General features: G+C 38.4%; 2 protein-coding genes and 1 long non-coding RNA gene across 4 annotated transcripts; 2 read left to right on the top strand and 1 right to left on the bottom strand.

Moving 5' to 3' along the window:
- The first annotated feature begins 3,139 nt into the window (after positions 1-3,139).
- Positions 3,140-4,539, top strand: LOC103962916 (E3 ubiquitin-protein ligase ATL6). Its single transcript, XM_048568581.1, has one exon. The coding sequence runs from the start codon at positions 3,194-3,196 to the stop codon at positions 4,334-4,336; it is 1,143 nt and encodes a 380-aa protein (XP_048424538.1). The 5' UTR covers positions 3,140-3,193; the 3' UTR covers positions 4,337-4,539.
- A 5,922-nt stretch (positions 4,540-10,461) lies between these two features.
- On the top strand, positions 10,462-11,501 carry LOC125469981. 2 transcript variants are annotated; one of them, XR_007252301.1, is made up of 3 exons: positions 10,462-10,713; positions 10,807-10,904; positions 10,991-11,501. It is a non-coding gene; the product is annotated as an uncharacterized LOC125469981 (long non-coding RNA). The 2 variants fall into 2 exon arrangements; XR_007252300.1 differs by having other exon boundaries at positions 10,844-10,904.
- A 4,241-nt stretch (positions 11,502-15,742) lies between these two features.
- LOC103962917 (probable serine/threonine-protein kinase PBL7) lies at positions 15,743-19,311 on the bottom strand. The gene is made up of 6 exons (XM_009375700.3): positions 18,945-19,311; positions 18,298-18,563; positions 16,933-17,315; positions 16,375-16,507; positions 16,191-16,280; positions 15,743-16,082 (listed from the first exon to the last, which is right to left on the bottom strand). Exons 1-6 carry the CDS (start codon positions 19,264-19,266, stop codon positions 15,921-15,923), a joined length of 1,356 nt encoding a protein of 451 aa, XP_009373975.2. The 5' UTR covers positions 19,267-19,311; the 3' UTR covers positions 15,743-15,920.
- Positions 19,312-20,489: the final 1,178 nt, after the last annotated feature.

Here is a 20,489-nt window from a genome sequence, read left to right on the forward strand (position 1 = left end):
AAAACCACCAAACCCGCTAAGCTACTAGAACCTGGAGGGGCGCAAAACAAAAGCGTGAGTGGGCAAAAACAAATCTCTTTGAAAACCACTTCATAAAACATATTATAACCCCTCGCCGTAAAACCTGTATACTTTCCCAGAAATAAACATATATACGTATGTATAAATATGCCAGTCATGCTCAAAGGTATGCCATGTCAAAGCCTCATAATGATATGCAAGTGCTCAGGTATAAATCACATCAATAGCATAACATCTGGCAGCCGGAGTCCCCTAAGTGACCTGTACGGCTGAATCTAGAGCTCAAATCTCAATCTCAATCACTAAACCTGCCCACGAGTCGGAACCACCTAAAGTGGTCTGTACGACAAGCCTGGGTGTAATACATATAAACGCTCTAGTGCTACGATCACGTGAAGGCTGTGCGAATAATCGCGTGTCACCTACGAGTCGGAACCACCTATTGTGGTCTGTACGACAGGACTGTGCACCTAACTTGGATTCCAAGCTGAGCGTATGGTGCGGGAGGTGAACGACACGTGAAGGACTGTGCCCTACTCTGGGCGGGAGCACTAACACCTGGGTGCAGGTTATGAGCTCTCTAGGCACCTCTAATCACTATTTAATGAAATCGTTAAATAACGCTTACCTGACACTTATCTATGCCTCCACAGCACCAACATATATATTATATATGACATATGCATAAATGAATATGTAATTAAACATATATGCCACTAATCATGTATAACCATTACTCATATAAAAAGAATGGCATAAAACGAAGCATTTATACTAATTTCTGGGAATTTATATGTATATAGGTGTATACGGAAACAAAAGCCCACTCACTGGTATGTGGAAGGGTCGTAGCCCCCCTGCCTCGAATGTGCACGCCCGTCCTCGGGATACGTGTCACCTATATGCGAATTAACTATAAAAACGTTAACTTTAAAGCACATAACCTTCCGTTCAAAATAACTTCTCATACATTGCTCAAAATGGACAAATGAATATACCAACGTGATCTACACAACCTCACGATCACACCCATATTTTTAAAATAATTTTTGGACCATCCACGCGCCCTCACGCGCCAGCACAGACACGGACACACGCGCCCCCACGCGCGGCCACGTGCCATGCACACTGACGGCGTCAAGTGACGCCGTCAGGAATATTCCATTAACCCAACGGAATATTCCGTTAAACCCAATTGACGCCGTCAACGTCCGTTAGGAATATTCCGTTAAACCTTAACGGAATATTCTCCCTTCTTCTTCGACCAGACCCCCTCGCCGGCGCCGTCGCCGGAAAACCTGCAACTTAGGTTTTCTCGCTCGTTTTTCATCCGTTTTTCAAGATTTTTGCACCATTTTAACCCTTAGGACTAGTAGAACACGATCCTACAAGTTTTAAGGCCGAAAACTACGAGAAAATACCTGTCCAAAACTCCAAAACTCGGCCAACTTCGAACCAAGCTTTCCCGACGTCCAAAATTGTCCAACGAAGCACTCCCAAGCTCCTGGGAACCTCACAAACACAACTACAAGCTTCAAAAGTCCAAAATCAAGCTAAATTAAGTTTGCATGAATAGTAACCAAAACTGAGCTCGTGAAATCGACGTGAAAACGTCGGAGTTCCTACCTGAAAATGGTACCACTGGACTCCCCTCAGCCTCACGAGTTCGATGGTGAAGTTGGTTCCCTCGATCTGTCCAGGTTTGAAGTGTTGTGTGGGTGTCCGTACGCTTTTGTTTGAAGAAGAAGAAGAATAATGGACTCGGGGGGAGAGAGAGAGAGAAAGTGACAGAGGGTGAGGGATAGAGATAGGATGTGTGTGTGTGTGGTCCAACTTTGGCCAACACCACACAAAACAACCAAAACATAACAAGACAAACTAGGGGTAAAACGGTCAAATCACATGTACGTTTCGATATTTCCGGGACGGGATGTCACACTATCGTTTGTCAAAAAAAAAAAAAAATTTATGTGTGCAGGTGGAAGATATGTTTGAATGTGTGTTGGTTTTGAATTTGATGTATTTTGTGAGGTTCTGAATTTGATGTATTTTGTGAGGAATATTTGTATCATATCAGCCAAAATTCCATTTTATCAAACGAAATGAATTAGTAAGAACAAAGACTTGTTGCGAACCAAGTGAATTTGTCAATTTTCTTCTAAACTTGTAAAGAGTTGCTAATTTTTATCTAAATTTAACTTTAACTGATTATCTTTTAAATTTTTATAATTGCCAAATTTTCCCCCAACTTAGATTTTGGAATTTTCCTTTGAATTTTCTAACCATTTGGGCCATATGAGAAATGTTTAAGGGCAATAAATGAAATAATTTTATCCTTAGTGTAGACAAAACAAATTGCTTTTTAATTCTTTTTATTCTCTTCCACTATTTGATTTCGTACACTTATTTTTGAATTAGCCATGATAGCCAATTAGCAGCTACAAAGTATTGACTTTGCACACAGTTTACCAAAACAAAATTACCTTTTTTCCCTTCATGCATTTCCCATTCGATGTCCATGTGATTAAGATGAATGAAAAATTAGAAAACCTAACGTCAAGGAGAAAATATGCTATTTATAAAAGTTCATGAGAGTAATCGATTATTATTATTATTATTATTTTTTGCCAAGAGTAATCAATTAAATCTCATAAAACAAATTGACAATTTTATACAAATTTCAGAGCAATCGACAACCATGCTATTTAAAAAAAAAAAAAAAAAAAAAAAAAAAAAAAAAGGGATAAATTAACAGCGTCAAACTTAACGAATTTTTAATCTGTTAACTTCTGTTTAAGAAAACGTTATCTTTTGCTCTGCCACGTCTCATATTTCTGTTGGTAGTGCTAGTAATAAATATCAGCTGCCATAAGTGCCAAGTGGTGCTTCCGTATCTTGTTAATGTCCAGGGCCGTGGGTCCCACTCCCATCCCCCCATGGCTTGAAAGTCCTCGTTTCCCATCTTCGGTTCTTTGTCTTCAACACTTCTTTGTTCCGCACGACACCTTCCCGGACTCTACTTGTCCACTCTCTCTCTCTCTAGCTTTCTCTCTCTAACATTCGTTTATAAACTCTCCTGTCTCCTCTCTCCTCTCTCCTCCCCACCTCTGTCACACTCCCTCTCCCTCTTCCTTCTCCAACCTCTTTCCCCGGCGCACGTTAGCACACCACCATGCCTCCGCTCTTCTCCTGTGCCGCCAGGCACATGGCCCTCGCTCTCTTCTTCTTCCTCCTCCTTTCTCCGCAAATCTCGCTCGTCAGAGCTCAGCCCAGCCCGGACCGAGGAGCCGACCCTTACCGCTACCAGAGGTTCAGCCCGTCGATGGCCATCATCATCGTTGTACTAATCGCCGCCCTCTTCCTCATGGCCTTCTTCTCAATCTACATCCGCCACTGCTCCGAAGCCAACCAACCCGGCAGCGTCCGCCCCGGAGGGACCCACACCGGCCGATCCCGACGCGGCGCAGCCTCCCGCGGCCTCGACGCCGCCGTCCTCGACACCTTCCCCACCCTCGACTACGCCGAAATCAAAGGGCTTAAAATCGGGAAAGAGGCGCTCGAGTGCGCCGTCTGCTTAAACGAATTCGAGGACGACGAAACGCTGCGTTTGATCCCTAAATGTGACCACGTGTTTCACCCAGAGTGCATCGACGAGTGGCTGGCGTCGCACACCACTTGTCCCGTTTGCCGGGCCAACCTCGTTCCTCAGCCCGGCGACTCGGCACCACAATTCACTGAGTTGGGATCGGATCAGCAGCAGGCTGACGACGTCGAAGCTCAACACGCTGCCGTTGACACGGCGGCGGAGAGAGATGACCAGGTAATGCTAGAACAACCGCAACAAGAACCTGAGCTGGTGAACTTAAACCAGACGCTGAATCGGAACCGTACACGCGGATCGAGATCGAGCAGGTTGCGTAGATTGTTCCCGCGGTCGCACTCGACCGGACACTCTCTTGTCCAACCGGGAGAAGACACTGAGCGGTTCACCTTGAGACTACCGGTTGAAGTGAGAAAACAGATCATGAATCGGAAGCTGAACCGGTCCACTAGCTTGTTGGTCTTGCCCCGAGAAGGCAGTTCGAGGCGTGGTCCTCGAACCGGCGAGAGTGGCAGTACTAATAGAGTGAGGAGCTACAGAAGGCTCGAGCCGTTGGACCGGCAATTCAAATCGGACCGGTGGGTGTTCTCCAAAACGCCGTCGTTTCTCACGAGGATGTCGAGTCTCTTGTCGCCAAAGGTGGCGGTAAGTGACGGCGAGAAACCGACCGAGCCAGGGATGTCGAGGAGTAGCTCCGCTCGGCCTCCGGTTTAATTAGTTTTGGTTATATAACTTTTTTTACATTTTTACCTCCACGACTTAGGTCAATTTGTTCAACAAGTATAAATTTTTTTGTACATTATCTTTCAATTTTCTGAAATTTTAAATTTAAAAAGACTGGGTGTCATGTACGTAGATGACAATGTTGACACTCATATTATATAATCAATGGAATGAGATGTGGTTTTTCTGATTAACATGTCTTGTGTTTTATCTAGTGACTTTATGTATACTGCATTAAACTAACGGGTTTATAACTTACTTGGTAAATATTTTACCACATTCTGTACTTAGATCATGTGTTTGGGTATTTTTAGCCAAATGGTCACTGTGATTGTCATAACTTTTCACTTTGGTCTTCGAGATTTGAAATCGACAGAATTTGATCTTGATATTTGAAATCGATATAATTTGTTCCTGAGATTTGAAATTGATAGAATTGGTCATTCCTTGAAAAATCTCTATTAAACAATTGACCAAAATGATTTGATAAAAATTGGGGTATTTTTGCCATTTTTTTCTTCAATTCAATGAAGATTTTCACGGAACGACTAAAATAATTGATGGTGAACAAATTCAGGTACCATTTCTATCGATTTTAAATCTCAGAGACCAAAGTGAAAAATTATGTCAATTTCAAAAACAATTTTAGCTAAAAAAAAACCCTTTTACTTTTTTTTTGGTTAAAAAATATAAAAATATAAGAATTTGAAGAAAATATTAAATTGAAGAGGATTTTGGGAGGAAAAAATAAATAAATAAAGGACCAAAGTTAGTTAAATCTTCCATTCATATATTTGAATTGAATATGATGACCAAGAATGAATGGGAGGGAAAAATACAAAAAGAATTGTTCATTGGACCAAAAAAGAAAGAAATTATTTGTTCATCTAATGACTTGGTCATGGGTTTGACAAAAAAATGAAAGGGCTACATGTTTTTCGCTTGATTATCTTTAACGTTGCAATTTAATAATGTTTATCTTCATTTATAAATGATAAATTTTACTTTTAATTTACAAAAACGACGAATCCGATACGCATGATAAAATTTCATTGTTTGTGCTTTCGAACAGCATGCTAATTATTGCATGATGCCTTTCAAAAAGTAACATTTCATTATTTGGTGTTTGGAGTGTTCCCTTTATAATAATAGTGTGGAATTCTTGACCATTTTGCTTGGCATTCATCATCCATTTGGTGCGAATTGTTTGACAACTTGTGGAATCTAATTCCCTTATCTTGTGACTTAAGGCACCAACACCTACCACTTTCCCTTCTTTGAATATAAAACAGTTTTCTAAATTAATTTTTTTTTTTTTTTTTTTGGGTGTGAAAGCATGTGAAAATTGAAACCCAACTGCTGAATTAATTATATGGTTTGGAAATTACCAAACCCCCTTCTTTTGGAGCACATATTCAAATTCTTTGCCTTTTTTTTCTTTTACTCTCAATTGCCATCAAAATAGCATTCGAATTTGGAATCATTGGCCCTCCAGAAGCGTTCACATCTAATTAATTAAGATTAGTTATGTAATTAGCAAATTAATAGCTGGTACAACGGCCAAACTTGATAAAGCAGTTGGTGTGTGCCTCACAATATTCACGATCTTGGTATTAATCTCAAGGTTCCGAGGATCATGACTCTTCACTCTTTGGGCATGCTTCAACTCCAAGTTTTGCCAACCACTTCTCACAAGTTTTGCATGCTCAAAAAGTGTATGACTCACCCACATACACAAAACTCTGGTTTATCCTTGTATAATATAAAATATATGCGCCAATATTTTATACAACGCGTTAATACAATACGAATTTGCACGAAAAATTTATGGTTTTGGATTGAGGCTTATTGGTTGGGCTCGTTGAGATCATAATTCAGTTTGTGCAAATTTTTTTTTCTCATATTTTTCGAGAGGCCAATCAAGTTTTTGATTCCTTAACTAATTATGTGGTTGATCATGTTGGCTCTCATTGGTGGGATCATATTCCTGCAGTTTTATTATAGGAATTTTTCACAATTCCCTAGCTATTGTTTTTCATGACTTTGTTTCCATAGTTGCTTTTGTGGGGTTTGGTTTTTTAGTAATTTCATAGACTACCAAGGTAAAACTTATGTATGTTTACTTGACAGGAATGGAGAAAGTAAAAAGTTCGGGATTTTTTTTTTTAGCAAACGTTATTAGCTAAACTAAATGGGAGGGGGTAGACTTAGCCTCGCAATGGGCTAGCAATAATGTGGTTCAAATTCGCCTTTGGCAAGAATCGAATCTAAGACATCTCATTTAAAGTGAAGAGTCACCACTACAACAAACTATTGTATTCATATTCTTCATAATATATTTTTCTGTGCAAAATCTATTATAATTCGTATTTAAACACTTGTAATCAACAATTTAAAACCTAATTTAAAGATATTTGAACCTTTTTTCCTTTTGTTAATTTTTCTTTTATCTAAATCTGAACAACATATTAATAAAACCTTCTTTGTCAACCAAAAGAGGGTGAAAGACTATTTAACAAAACAAAATTTTGCTATTTTTTTGTTTAAGCCTCACCTACAAGCAATGGAGGATCCAGGAAAAATATTTCGGGGGGTCACATGTAAAAGTTTACAAACATTTTTTAGACATATAATAACCTTAAAAATCAAACTATAATTCCATCATTCATAACTTATAGAACAGATAACAATATAAGTTACAATAGTCCTTGACATGTTTTTATACTTTGAAAACGTTACATTATAGCTTCATTGTCAATGGAAGAAAAAACATTCCTCTCAATATAAACCACCATGCTAAGGATCCGAAACTATGTCGTTTTGACAAAGTAATATTTATTATAAAAAAAAATTAAGAAGAGCCACTCTTACAGTTGGAGGCATGTATGAAGTTAACTCCAGTCTTTAAAGGGGTGACACCCAAGTTATCCATGAACATTCAATGAAGTTCGAAGGGTCATCACTCAAATTATCCTTGGACATTCACTGAAGTTCAGGGGGTCAGCTGACCCCCCCTGCCCCTCAATGCATCCGCCTCTACCTACAAGTGATTTTAACTTCTCTCATTTAAAAAAATACACACACACACACACACACACATTTTAACATCTCTATAATTTTCACTTATTTTTTTTATTACTTTTGGGCTAAAATATTCTACTAAATTCTTAATAAATTGTAAATCCGCTTCCAAATACATTATAAAGATTTCCTTAATGCTCATGGAAAATATTTCGAGAAAATAAAAAATTTGCAATTTTTACAAAAAAAAAATTGTGGATTAACAATGGTTTTCAGTTGGTTTTACAAATTCGTACATAAATCACCTTTCAATATTTTTATTTTCACCTTCGCCTCACTGTGAAGTTTTGAAAATTAAGGCAAGACTTTCTGTTGATATTCTTGAGAGTAGATCACCATTTGATAGTGTTCTAAGCCTCACTACTAAAATTTTCACTTATTTTTTTAGTTTTCGGCTTAAATATTCCACTAAATATACATTTGTTGCTCAATAAACCGTAAAACTGCTTACAAATTCCTTAAAAAGTTTAACTTCACGCTCAGGAAAAATATTTTACGAAAATTGCATTTTTGTCAAAAACATGGGTGCTAGACGAGCTTGACGCATGCAAAACGAGACGAACTCACCTCATGAAGAACGAGACGAACCATGGCACGTAAAACAAGGCAAGCTCGGCTCACAGAAAACGGGACGGGCTTCTGACACATAAAATGAGTCGAGACAAGTTGCACAAAAATGAGGCGGGATTCAGTGCACAAAGCGAAGTGCGCATGAAAATCAAAGCTAATTCCGTGCACATCAAAACGACACAGGCTCTGTGGACGCAAAAATTGGCTGGCTTATGGAAGCACAACAATGCGGACACCTCATATGCAGAATGAGGCGAACCCAGGCACACAAGGTGAGGTGAACTTCCGGGTGATAAGAAGATGAGTCGGGCTCCACAAATGAAAAAATATATTTTGAAGAACATGAATACAATAGTTTGTTGTAGTAGTAAGTGAAATAAAAGAAAAATTAACAAAAATGTAAAAAAATGATTCAAATCGTACGTAAATCACCGTTCAATCTTTTTATTTCACCTTCGTCTTGAGGTGAAGTTTTGAAAATTAAGGCCAGACTTTCCGTTTAGAGTCTTGCTAAATTATTGCTTAATTTGCGAAATATCTGGTATGGATTCTATGATTTATGACGCTATGAGTTCATTGCACTGAACCTTGTTTTTCTGTATAGCTGAATCATGCGTTAACGACAGTTCTACATGTTAACAAGACTGATGTTGTCACTCTTGGTACTACATTCGGGGTATGCCTCCAGTATTGCACTGAGAATTCATTGGCAGAGAATGCGGTTTTTGCTTTTTAGCAATGTTGAAATATCATGCTCATGTCTTGCAGTCTCTTTCTCATACCATGGATGTTTAGATGGAAGATCAAGCTCGTTGCCCTGGAATTGGAGAGCGTAAGGTATCACGTGTGTTCAAAACAGTCTTATTTAAAAACCAATATTCGACAGGAAACATAGCAATCTTACTGTTCATTTTTTGCCTTGCTTATCAGGTGAAACGTTTGTATGATACATTTCATGAACCATTTAAGCGTGTGGTTGCCAGCCACCCTGCAGCTCCGGAAACCTCTCCCCCGAGCAATGCTGATCCTCGTTCGGTGAATGAAGATGAAGCAGCAGTGGAAACATAAGATGAGAGCAAACATGGGAAGAACGAACCAAAATTGAGTGTTTAAGTCAGCCTTGTCCGCCGCCTTTTCCAGATATGCTGATAAAGTTAATACAAGGAGCAGCTAGTCACAAGGAGAGAAAAAAGGAGAAACAAGTACTGCCATGGAAGCTGAAACTGAAAATAAATGAGCAGCTTCGCAGCTGGTAGTTCATCGAAAAAGTTTCATTGCCCTAAATCAATCTGCTATAAAACCATCTTAGGCGGATTTAAGGTTCTGGAAACGTATTCGGGTTATGGTTCTGTTTTAGAGCCATTCAAAGACCATGTTTAGGAAACAATTACAAATCAACACAAGAAACGTTCTTCTTGTACATTTGTCTTTGAAGTCAAGGGTTTGTTTGTTACCTTCTTAAACGATTGATAGCTTGTTTAGTATCCTTCTTGGATCAAATTTTTTTGTTTTTGTCATCTAAAGTAAGAATTTAGTAACTTTCATCATTTTTTTAAATTATAAAGTATTTTTAAATGGAAAGCCAAACAACTCCTAACTATTTATATTTGCATCAAGAAAACAATCTTAGTCATCGGTCAGTCGCAATTCGAAAACAATCCAATACTGAGATTGAACACCCCAAATCTCATCCACTCGTAAAAGAGAGGTTGAACATATACATCTCTGTCTAATAGCTGGAAAATGATTTCACCACATCGTTTTTTTCTTCACGTATATTGGTTTATTGTCTTTATAATAAAACAAATTAAAGTAGAAGTAAGGGACAAATAGCTCTATTTGTCACATGAAACTATTAGATATTTAATTTCAAATATAATTGGCCAACTATAATAATTTGGTATTGACATTAATGGATGGTGAATCTAATACTAAATTATTATGGCTGACCGAAATAATTCACCAATTTTACTTAGATTTTGGTTGAGGCAAATTTTATTATGTCCTTTGAACATGATGTGCTCTTTAGAGCTTTTGGCGAGTCCTAGGGTGTGACAACCCGTCCATAATTTTACAATTTTATAAATTTTAAAAGAGTGATTTAACAAAAATGCCCTTGTGGTGAGATTATTGACTTTTGTTGACCATCTTTTCATGACGTGTACGAGCTACTATTCTACTGTATTCCTGAAGTACTCGACCGTATGAACGCGTAGGCCCAAACGGAATTGAAATTGGAGCAACGATGAAGATTTTACGGAACTACGAATTCGAGAAATACTTTTGTGAAAAATTACTATTTTATATTTTATTTAATATATTATTATGTTAATATTTTAATATTTCTGATTGGATATTTTAAATATTTTAATAATTTATTTTGGCTCGTGGGGCCCACGCCTCACTTAACTCTCATTTCCTCTCTCGCCACCTGGCCTCTTTCCCTTATCTTAGGGAGACACTCTCTCTCTTCACTCTATCTCTCCCACATCTCTCTCACCTCTCTCTTCCTTCTTCCTTGGCAAGCACCGAAGGGTGCGACTGCCTTGAACCACCATTACTCATACCTCATCGGCGAGCCACATCACCATCACCCCAGCTCGTCCCATCTCTTTATTCCTGAGCCTATAACCCAAACTCGAACAACTCTCGGACCTCACATTGGAGAATAATCGGAAATGGAGAACTTCGGCAAGTTGTCGTCGTCCCCGACGAAGGTAAGCCTCGAAAACCCCTCAAGATCTTCGTAGATCGTGTTTAGGAGTACAATTATGATGTTTTTGAGATGTTTTAGTGTTGTTTGGACGTAGAAATACCCTGAGAGTAACAAACCCAATTTTTCGGCAGAGATCTGGCCACTTTCGAGCCGTTTTCTAGTCAATTCAGGCCATGGTCGAGGAAACCAAAGGTATATTCCGATTTTGTGTCCCCTGAGCTTCGATTTGATATATTGGAAAGATAGGTTTAGTGAAGATTTGGTGTGGTTGGAACTAGGATCTATCGCGACGGTTGCAACGTCAACTGGTCAGAGAAGAAGAAGAAAAAAAAAAAGGAAGCCTAGATCCGCAACCCAGATCCAGATCCGAACCCCGGATTCGGCCCGGGCGATCTCTGAATTGGGCTTGGAATATTCCTTGTAATGTTCTTTGAATATTCCTTGTGTTGACTTTTTCTAAATTTTCTTGATAACCCTTTTAGGCTAATTTCGATGTCCCTTTTTGACATTCATTTAGTGAAATTTCGAAGTTTTAACATAGTTGACCACTGGGCCGTTTGGTTGACTTTTTAGGGTTGACCGTCGATTTTTTATAAAATTTGCCTAGGGCCCTTCTTAACATATTTCGACGTCCTGATTTCAAATCCGCACTCAATTTTCCCAAATTCAAACATTTTAATCAAGTTTTAACGGGTCCCAATATTATACTTAGGTGTGATTACTATGGGAGACTTCGACTTTCCTAGTTCGAACGGCTGCGACATCACAAGTATCTGTGAGTGGGTCTTTTCTTTTATAGTATATATATATATATATATATATATATATATATATATATATATATATATAATTGTTAGTTTCCATTTATACATTTCATAAAGAGTTTTCTACAATACGCCTAGATTAACGTGATGTTTATAAGATTTAGCACATTGATAGAAATTACTGGTAGTTATGCTACGTCCTATGGGATGCACAAGTATGCGTATTATTATTGCTACCATAATTATATTTACGACTATGAATAATATTATGTTGACTAGAATTATCAAATCATTGTGGCATGACTATATTTATGTTATCTGCTCATCGTTTGTTGCACCGGTGTTGGTACTCGCCCAGGCTAGGGGTAGTCTTTCAGGTGTATGTGCACATCGCACCGTCCGCTCACTTTGGATCCATTGTAGATGCCAGTCCTGTCCTAGAGTACTATAGGTGATTAGGACTCGTATATGCTGCGCATAGCGCTAGTCTTCATGTGATTGTAGTACTAGAGCGTAAATCATTATTACACCAAGTCATGTCCATGTCAGAATACATGAACTTGTGTGTCTGCATGTGTGGATGAGCACTTGATACTGTATGTTTATTTATGAGAAAATATGTGTATATGAACGTCATGTGTTTATTTACGAAAGTTTGTGACGTGTTGCTTTTTTGAGATATTGCTAGCTCTGGTAAGTATTTTCATACTATATGTAGTATATATATTTTGGAAACTATACTTGTCTTACAGTAAGGGGTTATTATGTTTTCGAAAAAGTTTTTATAAAACTTTATTTTTAGGCCCATTCACCCTTGTTTTTCGCCCCTCCAAGTTATAGTAGCTGAGCTTTCGTATCGACAAGGATTATTGGCAAATCTTGGTATAGTTGGTTACCTTCGATGGTATAATTCTCATCCTACTTTACTGTACTTTACTTGTGCTCTGATATCATGTGTGAATTGGGTTCATTCCCGCTCACAAGTGCACTCTTACATTTAGGCACTTTTAGGTTTAAATTACTCACATTTCCACATCACTACATGTTATGGCTTCATCACCCTCTTGGTGTTAGGCCAGCACAACTCAATTCAGAGTCCAGGTGGACGTTTTGGGTCGAGGTATGTCATAGGAGATTAAAATCCTCTTCGGATTTGTGTATGGAGCTTGAAGATTGAGAGATTATGACCACTTAATTTCAATGCTACGACCTCATTAACCTATTCCACTGGCCCACTACACAAAAAACCCAAAAACTTGAACATCCCAAATTTTTGTCTCTCTCTCTTGAACGGCCTGAATCCTCTCAATCCGCGAACTCTAGACATAGAGACCTCGAGTGGACCTCATTGCAGTCCTAAGAAACCCACACTACCATTCAAATTAAAGCACGATGTGCAAATCTCACGCGAATCTCTACCCATAAAGGGATTATAAAAAATAAAAAAGGATCAGGATTAGGGTTAGGGTTAGGTGCCTCACTATATATAGATCATGTTTCTTCTCATTATCGTGAATCTCTACCCATAAACCATGGCAAATAATTCATGGTCCGATCTTCCGATTCCGATCTTAAACCTAATCACTGAACGTCTTCCGTACTATGATTTTGTTCGTTCTGCTGCGGTATGCACGACTTGGCAGCAAGCTTTTCATGATGGGGTTCAAGCTCGATGCAAAAACCCTAGTACATGGGTAATGAACCATGGCTGCTTCAATCATGACGGAGAAATCTTCAGCATACTGGAGCTCTCTGATCCTTCGACCAAACAAACTTACTGCATCGGAGATATCATAACACAAGAAGTTAGAGAATTATTCGTGGACGCGAAACCTTGTGCATCAAGATATGGTTGGCTGCTTCTCACAAAAAAGGTAAAAGTAGAAGATGGTAGTTCAACTAAGTTCTTTTTCTATAATCCTTTCAAGAATAAGGTTATTGAACTATCTTCTCCCTTGATTTTGACCAACAAAATCGCTCGACATAAAGCCACATTCACGGCTTCTCCAACTACTTCTCGTGGCGATTGTGCTGTTTTTGTTGTTTCTAAAATATATAATCATGTTTATGTCCTAAGTACATATAAACTCGCGGATAGAGCATGGAGAACTATATATATAACAGATCGTATTCTTCCAGCTGAATATGGTCTTGATGTGAAGGCAAAGGAGTTGGTCTACATGGACGGAATTTTATTTTGTACTTTTCATTCAAAGCCATCACATACCACTTTATTGGGTGCCTTTAATGTTGCACTTGAAGCTTGGGACATGATTGATTGCTCCGTTTTTGCAAACAAAATCAGGTGCGGTGGATGCAAAAACTGTTACGGTACGTCCCTATACGTTTACTACTTGGTTGAAGTTCCTTTTAGTAAGGTCTATTTGGTTGCTCAGCAAGATTACTATCATGAATGGCATGCTTTCGAATATGATGGATCAGATAATAAATGGTTTGAGGTTGAGAGCTTCATAAAAACATTCGAAAATCAAGCACTATTTATCAAAAGGTCATCATCAGTTGCAATTGAGAGGTTTTCGGACGAAATTAAAGGAGTGGTCGCTGGTAAATATTCCATAAATTGGCTAATTTGTGGTTTCAAAACAAATTGTAAACCAGCATGTGATATATTCAAAGAATTTGCTTGGCGTGGTGATTATCTTACACAAAGTTTGATTCAACTTGTTCCGGAGGTCAGCATTATTCATAAGCATGCCCATGATGATGATACTTAGATTCTCTCCCCCCCCCCCCTCTCCTTCCCAAACCGTCGGCATCCCTTTTGGTTCCAGTGGAGGAGAAGGACATGACAAGAAAAGAGATAGAGAGGGAGATGGAGAGCAAGATGAAGTTGAAAATGAAGCGGAAGAAAGATAGGAATGTCGACATTCGTTATGACTATGACATGCAAGATCGTAGGGACAGGAAGTGGAAAAGGTGGATGGAGATGCAGAGAGAGATAGAGTTGGAAAGGGAGATGGATAGGGAGATTGAACGGGAACGGGAGCGGGAGAGTGAGAGGGAGAGGCAGGTGGAAACAGAGAGGGGGAAGGAGAGGGGGAGGGAGAGGGAACACAAAAGAGAGAGGAGAAGAAAAAAAATAGAGAGGAAAAGAGAGAAGGATTTAAAGAGAGAGAGATGGAGAGAGAGAATAAAAGAATGGCTAGAAAAAGGAGGGAGAAGCAGGAGGCGCAGGTGGATATTCAGAGGGAGAACAAAAGAGAGAGGAGAAGAAAAAGGAGAGAGATGAAAAGAGAGAGGGACGTGGGATAAGATGTTGAGTGAGAGTGAGAGTGAGAAAGTGAGCGAGAGTGAGGTGGAGAGTGAATTAACTGATAATCGTATTCTTCTAGTGGTGAAGGAACAAGATCTTGTTCCTTCTTCCCCGCCTCATTCTCCTCAAACACCAACAAATGCGGTTCCAGTGGTGGAGGAGAGGAGGAGAGAGAAGGATAATAAAAGAGCGAAAAAGCAAAGAACGAAAGCGCGGAGGAACACGATGCAAAGAGGGACGGCTGGCGGAGATGGGTGGTGTCAGTCGGTCTGGAGGTTGTTGCGGCTGCTGGTTGTATTTTTTGTATTCTATTTTATATTTATTAGTTTATCTTGTCACGGTAAAGTTGGAATACTTAGGGAGAAAATTGAAGGGGGATGGGAACAAACAAGTTGGGGGGTTTTCAGCATATTTTGTTGAGAGAATCTGACATTGAAGGATGAAGTCTAGCATAAAAGTTTGAAATGCTTAACGAGTGGCAAAAAAGATGAGAAACAAGTGCTTTCATAGAAGCCCAGTTTTGCATTCAGAATTCATATTGGCAGAGATTGTGCTTTTTAGTAATGTTTATTTAAGTCTAGCATAAGAGCTTAAAAGATATTGGTCGCAATCGGCGAAAAAGAGGAGACACAAATGCTGTCATGGAAGCTGAAGAAGGGTGTTCAAGTAAGATGGAAGTGATCAACAAGTTTAGTTGCTCAATCCTTTTTTGTTATAGATCTATCTATCTACTTAGCTTATTTTGATGGTTTAGAAAATGTATTTTGGTTGCTACTTTTGCTTCTTTCTCTTTTAAAGACCAATTCTTGAACCTGATGTCGATCAATTATTAATTTAGAACCCAAAAAAATGTGTTAGAATGCTTGTAAACAGGAGGTAATCACAGCTAATAAATTAGGACTAATTAACCTGTTTTCTAAGTTAATTAAACTATACTAGCCGATCAAGAATGCATGTGTACCCTCATTGAAATTTTGCACTTGTTGCTCCTATGTTTGTAAGGTTGGTGCTTTCCCATATTATTTGAAATGTGATCCAAATGAAGCATTTTTACCTTCAGGAGTCAACCGTACTTAAACTCAATGAAAGATCGATCCACATTTTTGCTTCAATTTGCAGTTTTCACATGAACCCTAATCCATTTTTTTTTCTTTTTATCTGGAGGAAACCCTAATACCTTGGACTCGGTGTTTGTTTCAGAAACCTAGACGAACCAGAGGAAGCACCATAACAGGAGTTTCTAACCAGTGGAATTAGAGATGGTACGACATCCGTCATTAGAGGCCGATATTCAGCTTCTGGCTGCACACACATTGCTGCAATAGCTGCTATCTATAAAAACAACAATTATGACAAGAAAATTTGAGTTAGTTAAACCTTTTAGAATCAATAAGTTTCTGGTGATGATTATATAATTAATAGGAACCTAGCTAAGCTGACCTGAATTAGATCCCGCTGTGAGAATTGCCCCTGAAGAACTGGATCAACCATTTCCAATACTTTCTCTCTGCTAGTTAACCTTGGAAGAGCCTGATTAGTCACATTACAAAAAATTTATCTACCTTTAGTTTCCACTTTGCATACATGCAGACTCACTATTAACAGAAATTTGCAGTTGACATACCCACAAGACAAGGACATGCTCTCCAGGAGGCCGTTTTGTGTCTATTGGCACGCGCCCTGTTAAGAGTTCTAAAAGAAGCACGCCGTAGCTGAATACATCTGATCTTGTAGTGAGCTTTCCAGTTGAGGCATACCTATATCAGCAAAGATCCAAAAACTTCTTGAAGAATAAACGATCACAGTTATTAAGTTAAGAAACTAGTATTTACACAATGCCTTCTTGTACTCGAGATATTTGTAATTTCTTTTAAAAAAAATGAAATCAGCAGACCTCTGTTTTTTTTCCCTTCAATTCTTTTTTCATTCAATCAATCCAAAAATTAGAAAAAAACAAAAGCATTGAAAAGAAAAAAAGAACTCGCGAAAATTACTTCTCTTGTATTATAGTATCTTTTTCTCTACCCAAGTAACACTAAAGATGATAAAAATTGACAGCTAGTGTAATAGTGACATAGTATATACACCCATGTGCATGCATGCTTCTATTGCTGTGCCTTTATTTGTTGGTGCTGAATGATAGTGAGAGGGGGTTCCATTACAGATGATATGTAGCACTCACTCTGGTGCCAGATATCCCGTGGTCCCCCGCACCCGCGTCGAAATCTGACCGTTGATCTTGTCAGAACCCACCTTGGCCAATCCGAAATCCGACACCTTGGCACAAAAGTTTTGATCTAGTAGAACATTGGTGCACTTGAAGTCTCGGTGTATAACAGATGGGGTGGCATGTTCATGGAGGAACTCAAGGGCCTTGGCACAATCAAGGGCTATCTTCAATCGGGTCCCCCAATCCAACGGCTGATGATTGTTTGTAGGATGCAGATGGCGTTGCAGAGTACCATGGGGCATGCATTCAAATATGAGGAGCCTATGGTGCTGGTCAGCACAATAGCCAAGTAGCTCCACCAAGTATGGAGAGTGCAACCGGCTTAGCAGATCAACCTACGATAGGGAGAAAATAGAAAAATAAGGCATTTTTTAACTAGATGATTATGCGATGTTAGCTCTATAGAATAGAATGATATAGGACGTGAAACATTTCTCCTCATATACAAAGGCAAGGGATCCTATATGCTTTGAATTAGACAATATATTAGGCATTTGGTATTTGGAATTTTTCAATCTGCTCCCACACCGCATGTGCAGAAACTGAATAAAACAGTTTAAGAATGGTATTGAATCCTGAAATTCAGGCTCTAACTTTGTTTAATAAGACAAAGACATTAAAAACAAAACTCATTTATCAAAACATTTGAAGGAAGCATAATGTGTGTGAGGGAGGGTACTTAAGTTAACCCTTAAGTTTTGCTTTCCTAAGTGAGGTTAGATAAAACACAAGAACTAGGTCATAGCATTTTTTGAAAGATGTGTGTCTTGGTGTGTGCATATGAGAGAGGGAGAGAGCCAAAAATCTTTTAGTGGAGGAGGATTTGCTTGCCACGAGGATATATTTCTCTCATAACATGTTGTGCCAAAGATTTTTTAGTGGAGGACTTGCTTGTCATGCGGATATAATCCTCTTGTTTTTATGTGTCTCTGTCTCATTACCTATAAGACACAAATGTATATATCCTCTAATTCAAGCAAGTTTTCTTCCAAATAAAAAATAACTTAAATGAAAAGGAGATGATAAGATATCGGTATTTAATACCAATTATGCAACACCGTTATATACATTGTGTTATTTCCAGATTTAATGTTGGATAGGTTGTGAAAGGTGTAGATAAGTCTCATGGCCTAGGTATCTTCTAATACATACGAGTTTGTGTTGACATACAAATGAGCACATCTACTAATGCCAAAATGACATTTATTATCAAGTCAAATGTATTCAGAAAAGAAGAGTAGTAAAAAAAACAAAATTTAGCTAAAGAAATAGAAGGATCAAATAGGAGGAAAACGCTAAATAAATTAAGTCACTCACCTCAACCCTAAAGGCACGCTCCCCTTGCCTGCCTTCCCTGCGCAGCATCTTAATTGTTGCCACTGTCCCATCTCTTAGGACCCCCTTGTACACCACGCCAAACCCACCATGCCCTATCACATTTGCCTCGCTGAATTTATCAGTGGCTTCCTCTAGTTCTTTGTATGAGAACACTTGGACTCCTTTGTATCTACTTGGTGTTGTCAGTGCAGGTGACCTAAATGACCTCCCAGAATTCCCTCCTTGGAGACACCCACCCTTCACATCTGCCCCAATTTCACACACACCAACATTAGAATTTGGACTTGCTCAAAATCATCTGTTTAGTTACCACTCAAAATCATCTGTTTAATTACAATGGGATATACAAGGGGTATTCCAAGTCATTCACACGCGATGTCATGCGTTTTAGCATTTTCTCATACCAAGTGTGACTAGCTTGGGATACTGACAGAGTGAGAAGAACTTACAACTGCAATGCCACTTTGGTGTTACCCAAAACCAATCATGCATTGTTTTAATTTTTGCACAGGGCATTGCGTGACTGAATTGAGACATGGTGATGGTGGCATCTTGATGTATGTGGGTAAGTTTCTTTTTGATAGATACATATGAAAAGGAAATAAAAGATGGGTATGTTTAATTACCTGGGCTAGAATTTAAGTCCACTGTGGTCTGAGCAATGAACCTGCTTCTTGTATTAATCAAGCTCGTCTCTTTGTAAATGTTACCATTTGTTTTCGTGGACTTGGCGAGCCGTCGAAGCATTAATAAGATGAAGATTATAGAAAGAATGACCATAACTGAGATGGTAGGTATGATGACAATGAGAGCAGATTTTGAAAGAAAGAATCCATGGTGGTGGTGGTGGTAGGGCTGAGAATTTGAAAGGTGCTGTTTGTTAGTATGGTTTTTTCCGTCAAGGTCAAATGGCCCTGAGGATGCAACAGTTGTGGTGTTAACTTCCATGAACACAAAGCAATGGAGAGAGGTAGAGAAAGAGGGGGGGGGGGGGATGAGGTGTAAGTTTTTATATTGGGGGTTGAGTTTGTTTCCTTTCTAAGGACTCCCATCTCTCTCTCCCTCTCTCTAAGTATGGTGATTTCACATGTTTCCTCTTTATCTCTCTCTATCTCTACCTCGTGAATATCGAGTGGTTGTGTACTTGCTTCGTCTCTTCTTTTCTATTGTCTATACGAATTGTATCTCTGTTTGTATCAGAAAAGCCTTCGTCTCTTCGATGGTATGAAAAATAAATAACGGAAATTGAAATAAAAAATTTAAGGAAGTTTTAACGAAAAGTCTACGTTACTGTTCACCTTAATGAAAAATCACATTTTTACACTAAAAAGTCAATCTTGGTACTATTCACTTTACCCTTTATTTTGTCCTTATCATTAAAACTCAAAGTTTTCAAGTCATTTTCATTAGTTTTCCTAAAATTTAATAATTGTGCAAAAAAAATCTAACAGCTAAAACACTAAAAACACTGAAGCAACATTATAAAAAAAAATTATTAAACACCAAAAAGATTTTGCTATTATATTTAAATAAGAATCTAATGACGGAATAAACCCTAATGTATAAAATATCCCCAAACATACTGGAAAGACCACAATCATTATTTCCAAATTATACATCAATCCACAACTTCCGAAATTTCCGTATTATCTGCATGCATAAATGACTTGCAGACAATTGGATAATGACTTTTTCACCAGTTTGAGATGGACTTGGCAGATGTGCCAACCATGTATAATTGCCACAGTAACGATAAAAACGGTGATTGGCATCTATAATTTGCCACAACCATATATGGTTGCCACAATAACGAAATTTCCGTAGTATCTCCCTGTATTTATGACTTGGAGACATGTGGATAATGACTTTTTTCACCGGTTGAGATGGACTTGGAATATGTGGTGTAATCTTACCTATGGATACTGAAGGGAAAAATCTTGCTCTTTTCTTCACCCCAAAAAAAAAAAAAAAAAAAAAAAAAAATATCTTGCTCTTTTTTATTTACATTCAGTTGATGAAATTAAAAATGTTGTTTTTCTCTATGGATTCTTTGAGTGCTTCATGACTTGATGGATATCCTAGTTCGTTCTATCAGTCATGCTGGGATACTGTTAGTTTGAAGTTATTACTTTCGTAATAGCGTGGATGACTGCTAATTGCAACTTTGTGGT

The sequence above is a fragment of a genome, unplaced genomic scaffold, assembly GCF_019419815.1.
Source record: "Pyrus x bretschneideri cultivar Hongxiangsu unplaced genomic scaffold, Pyrus_bretschneideri_v1 Contig48, whole genome shotgun sequence".
NCBI classification, from domain to species: Eukaryota; Viridiplantae; Streptophyta; class Magnoliopsida; order Rosales; family Rosaceae; genus Pyrus; species Pyrus x bretschneideri.

What these genes read in the sequence shown, in the direction of transcription:
- LOC103962916 (XM_048568581.1), top strand. Translation starts at nt 3,194, where the DNA reads ATGCCTCCGCTCTTCTCCTGTGCCGCCAGGCACATGGCCCTCGCTCTC.
- LOC103962917 (XM_009375700.3), bottom strand. Translation starts at nt 19,266, where the DNA reads ATGGAAGTTAACACCACAACTGTTGCATCCTCAGGGCCATTTGACCTT. An exon ending in AGCGTGCCTTTAGGGTTGAG is followed by an intron (nt 17,316 to 18,297) that starts GTGAGTGACTTA and finishes TCCCTATCGTAG; the next exon opens with GTTGATCTGCTAAGCCGGTT. An exon ending in AGCATGTCCTTGTCTTGTGG is followed by an intron (nt 16,281 to 16,374) that starts GTATGTCAACTG and finishes GTGACTAATCAG; the next exon opens with GCTCTTCCAAGGTTAACTAG.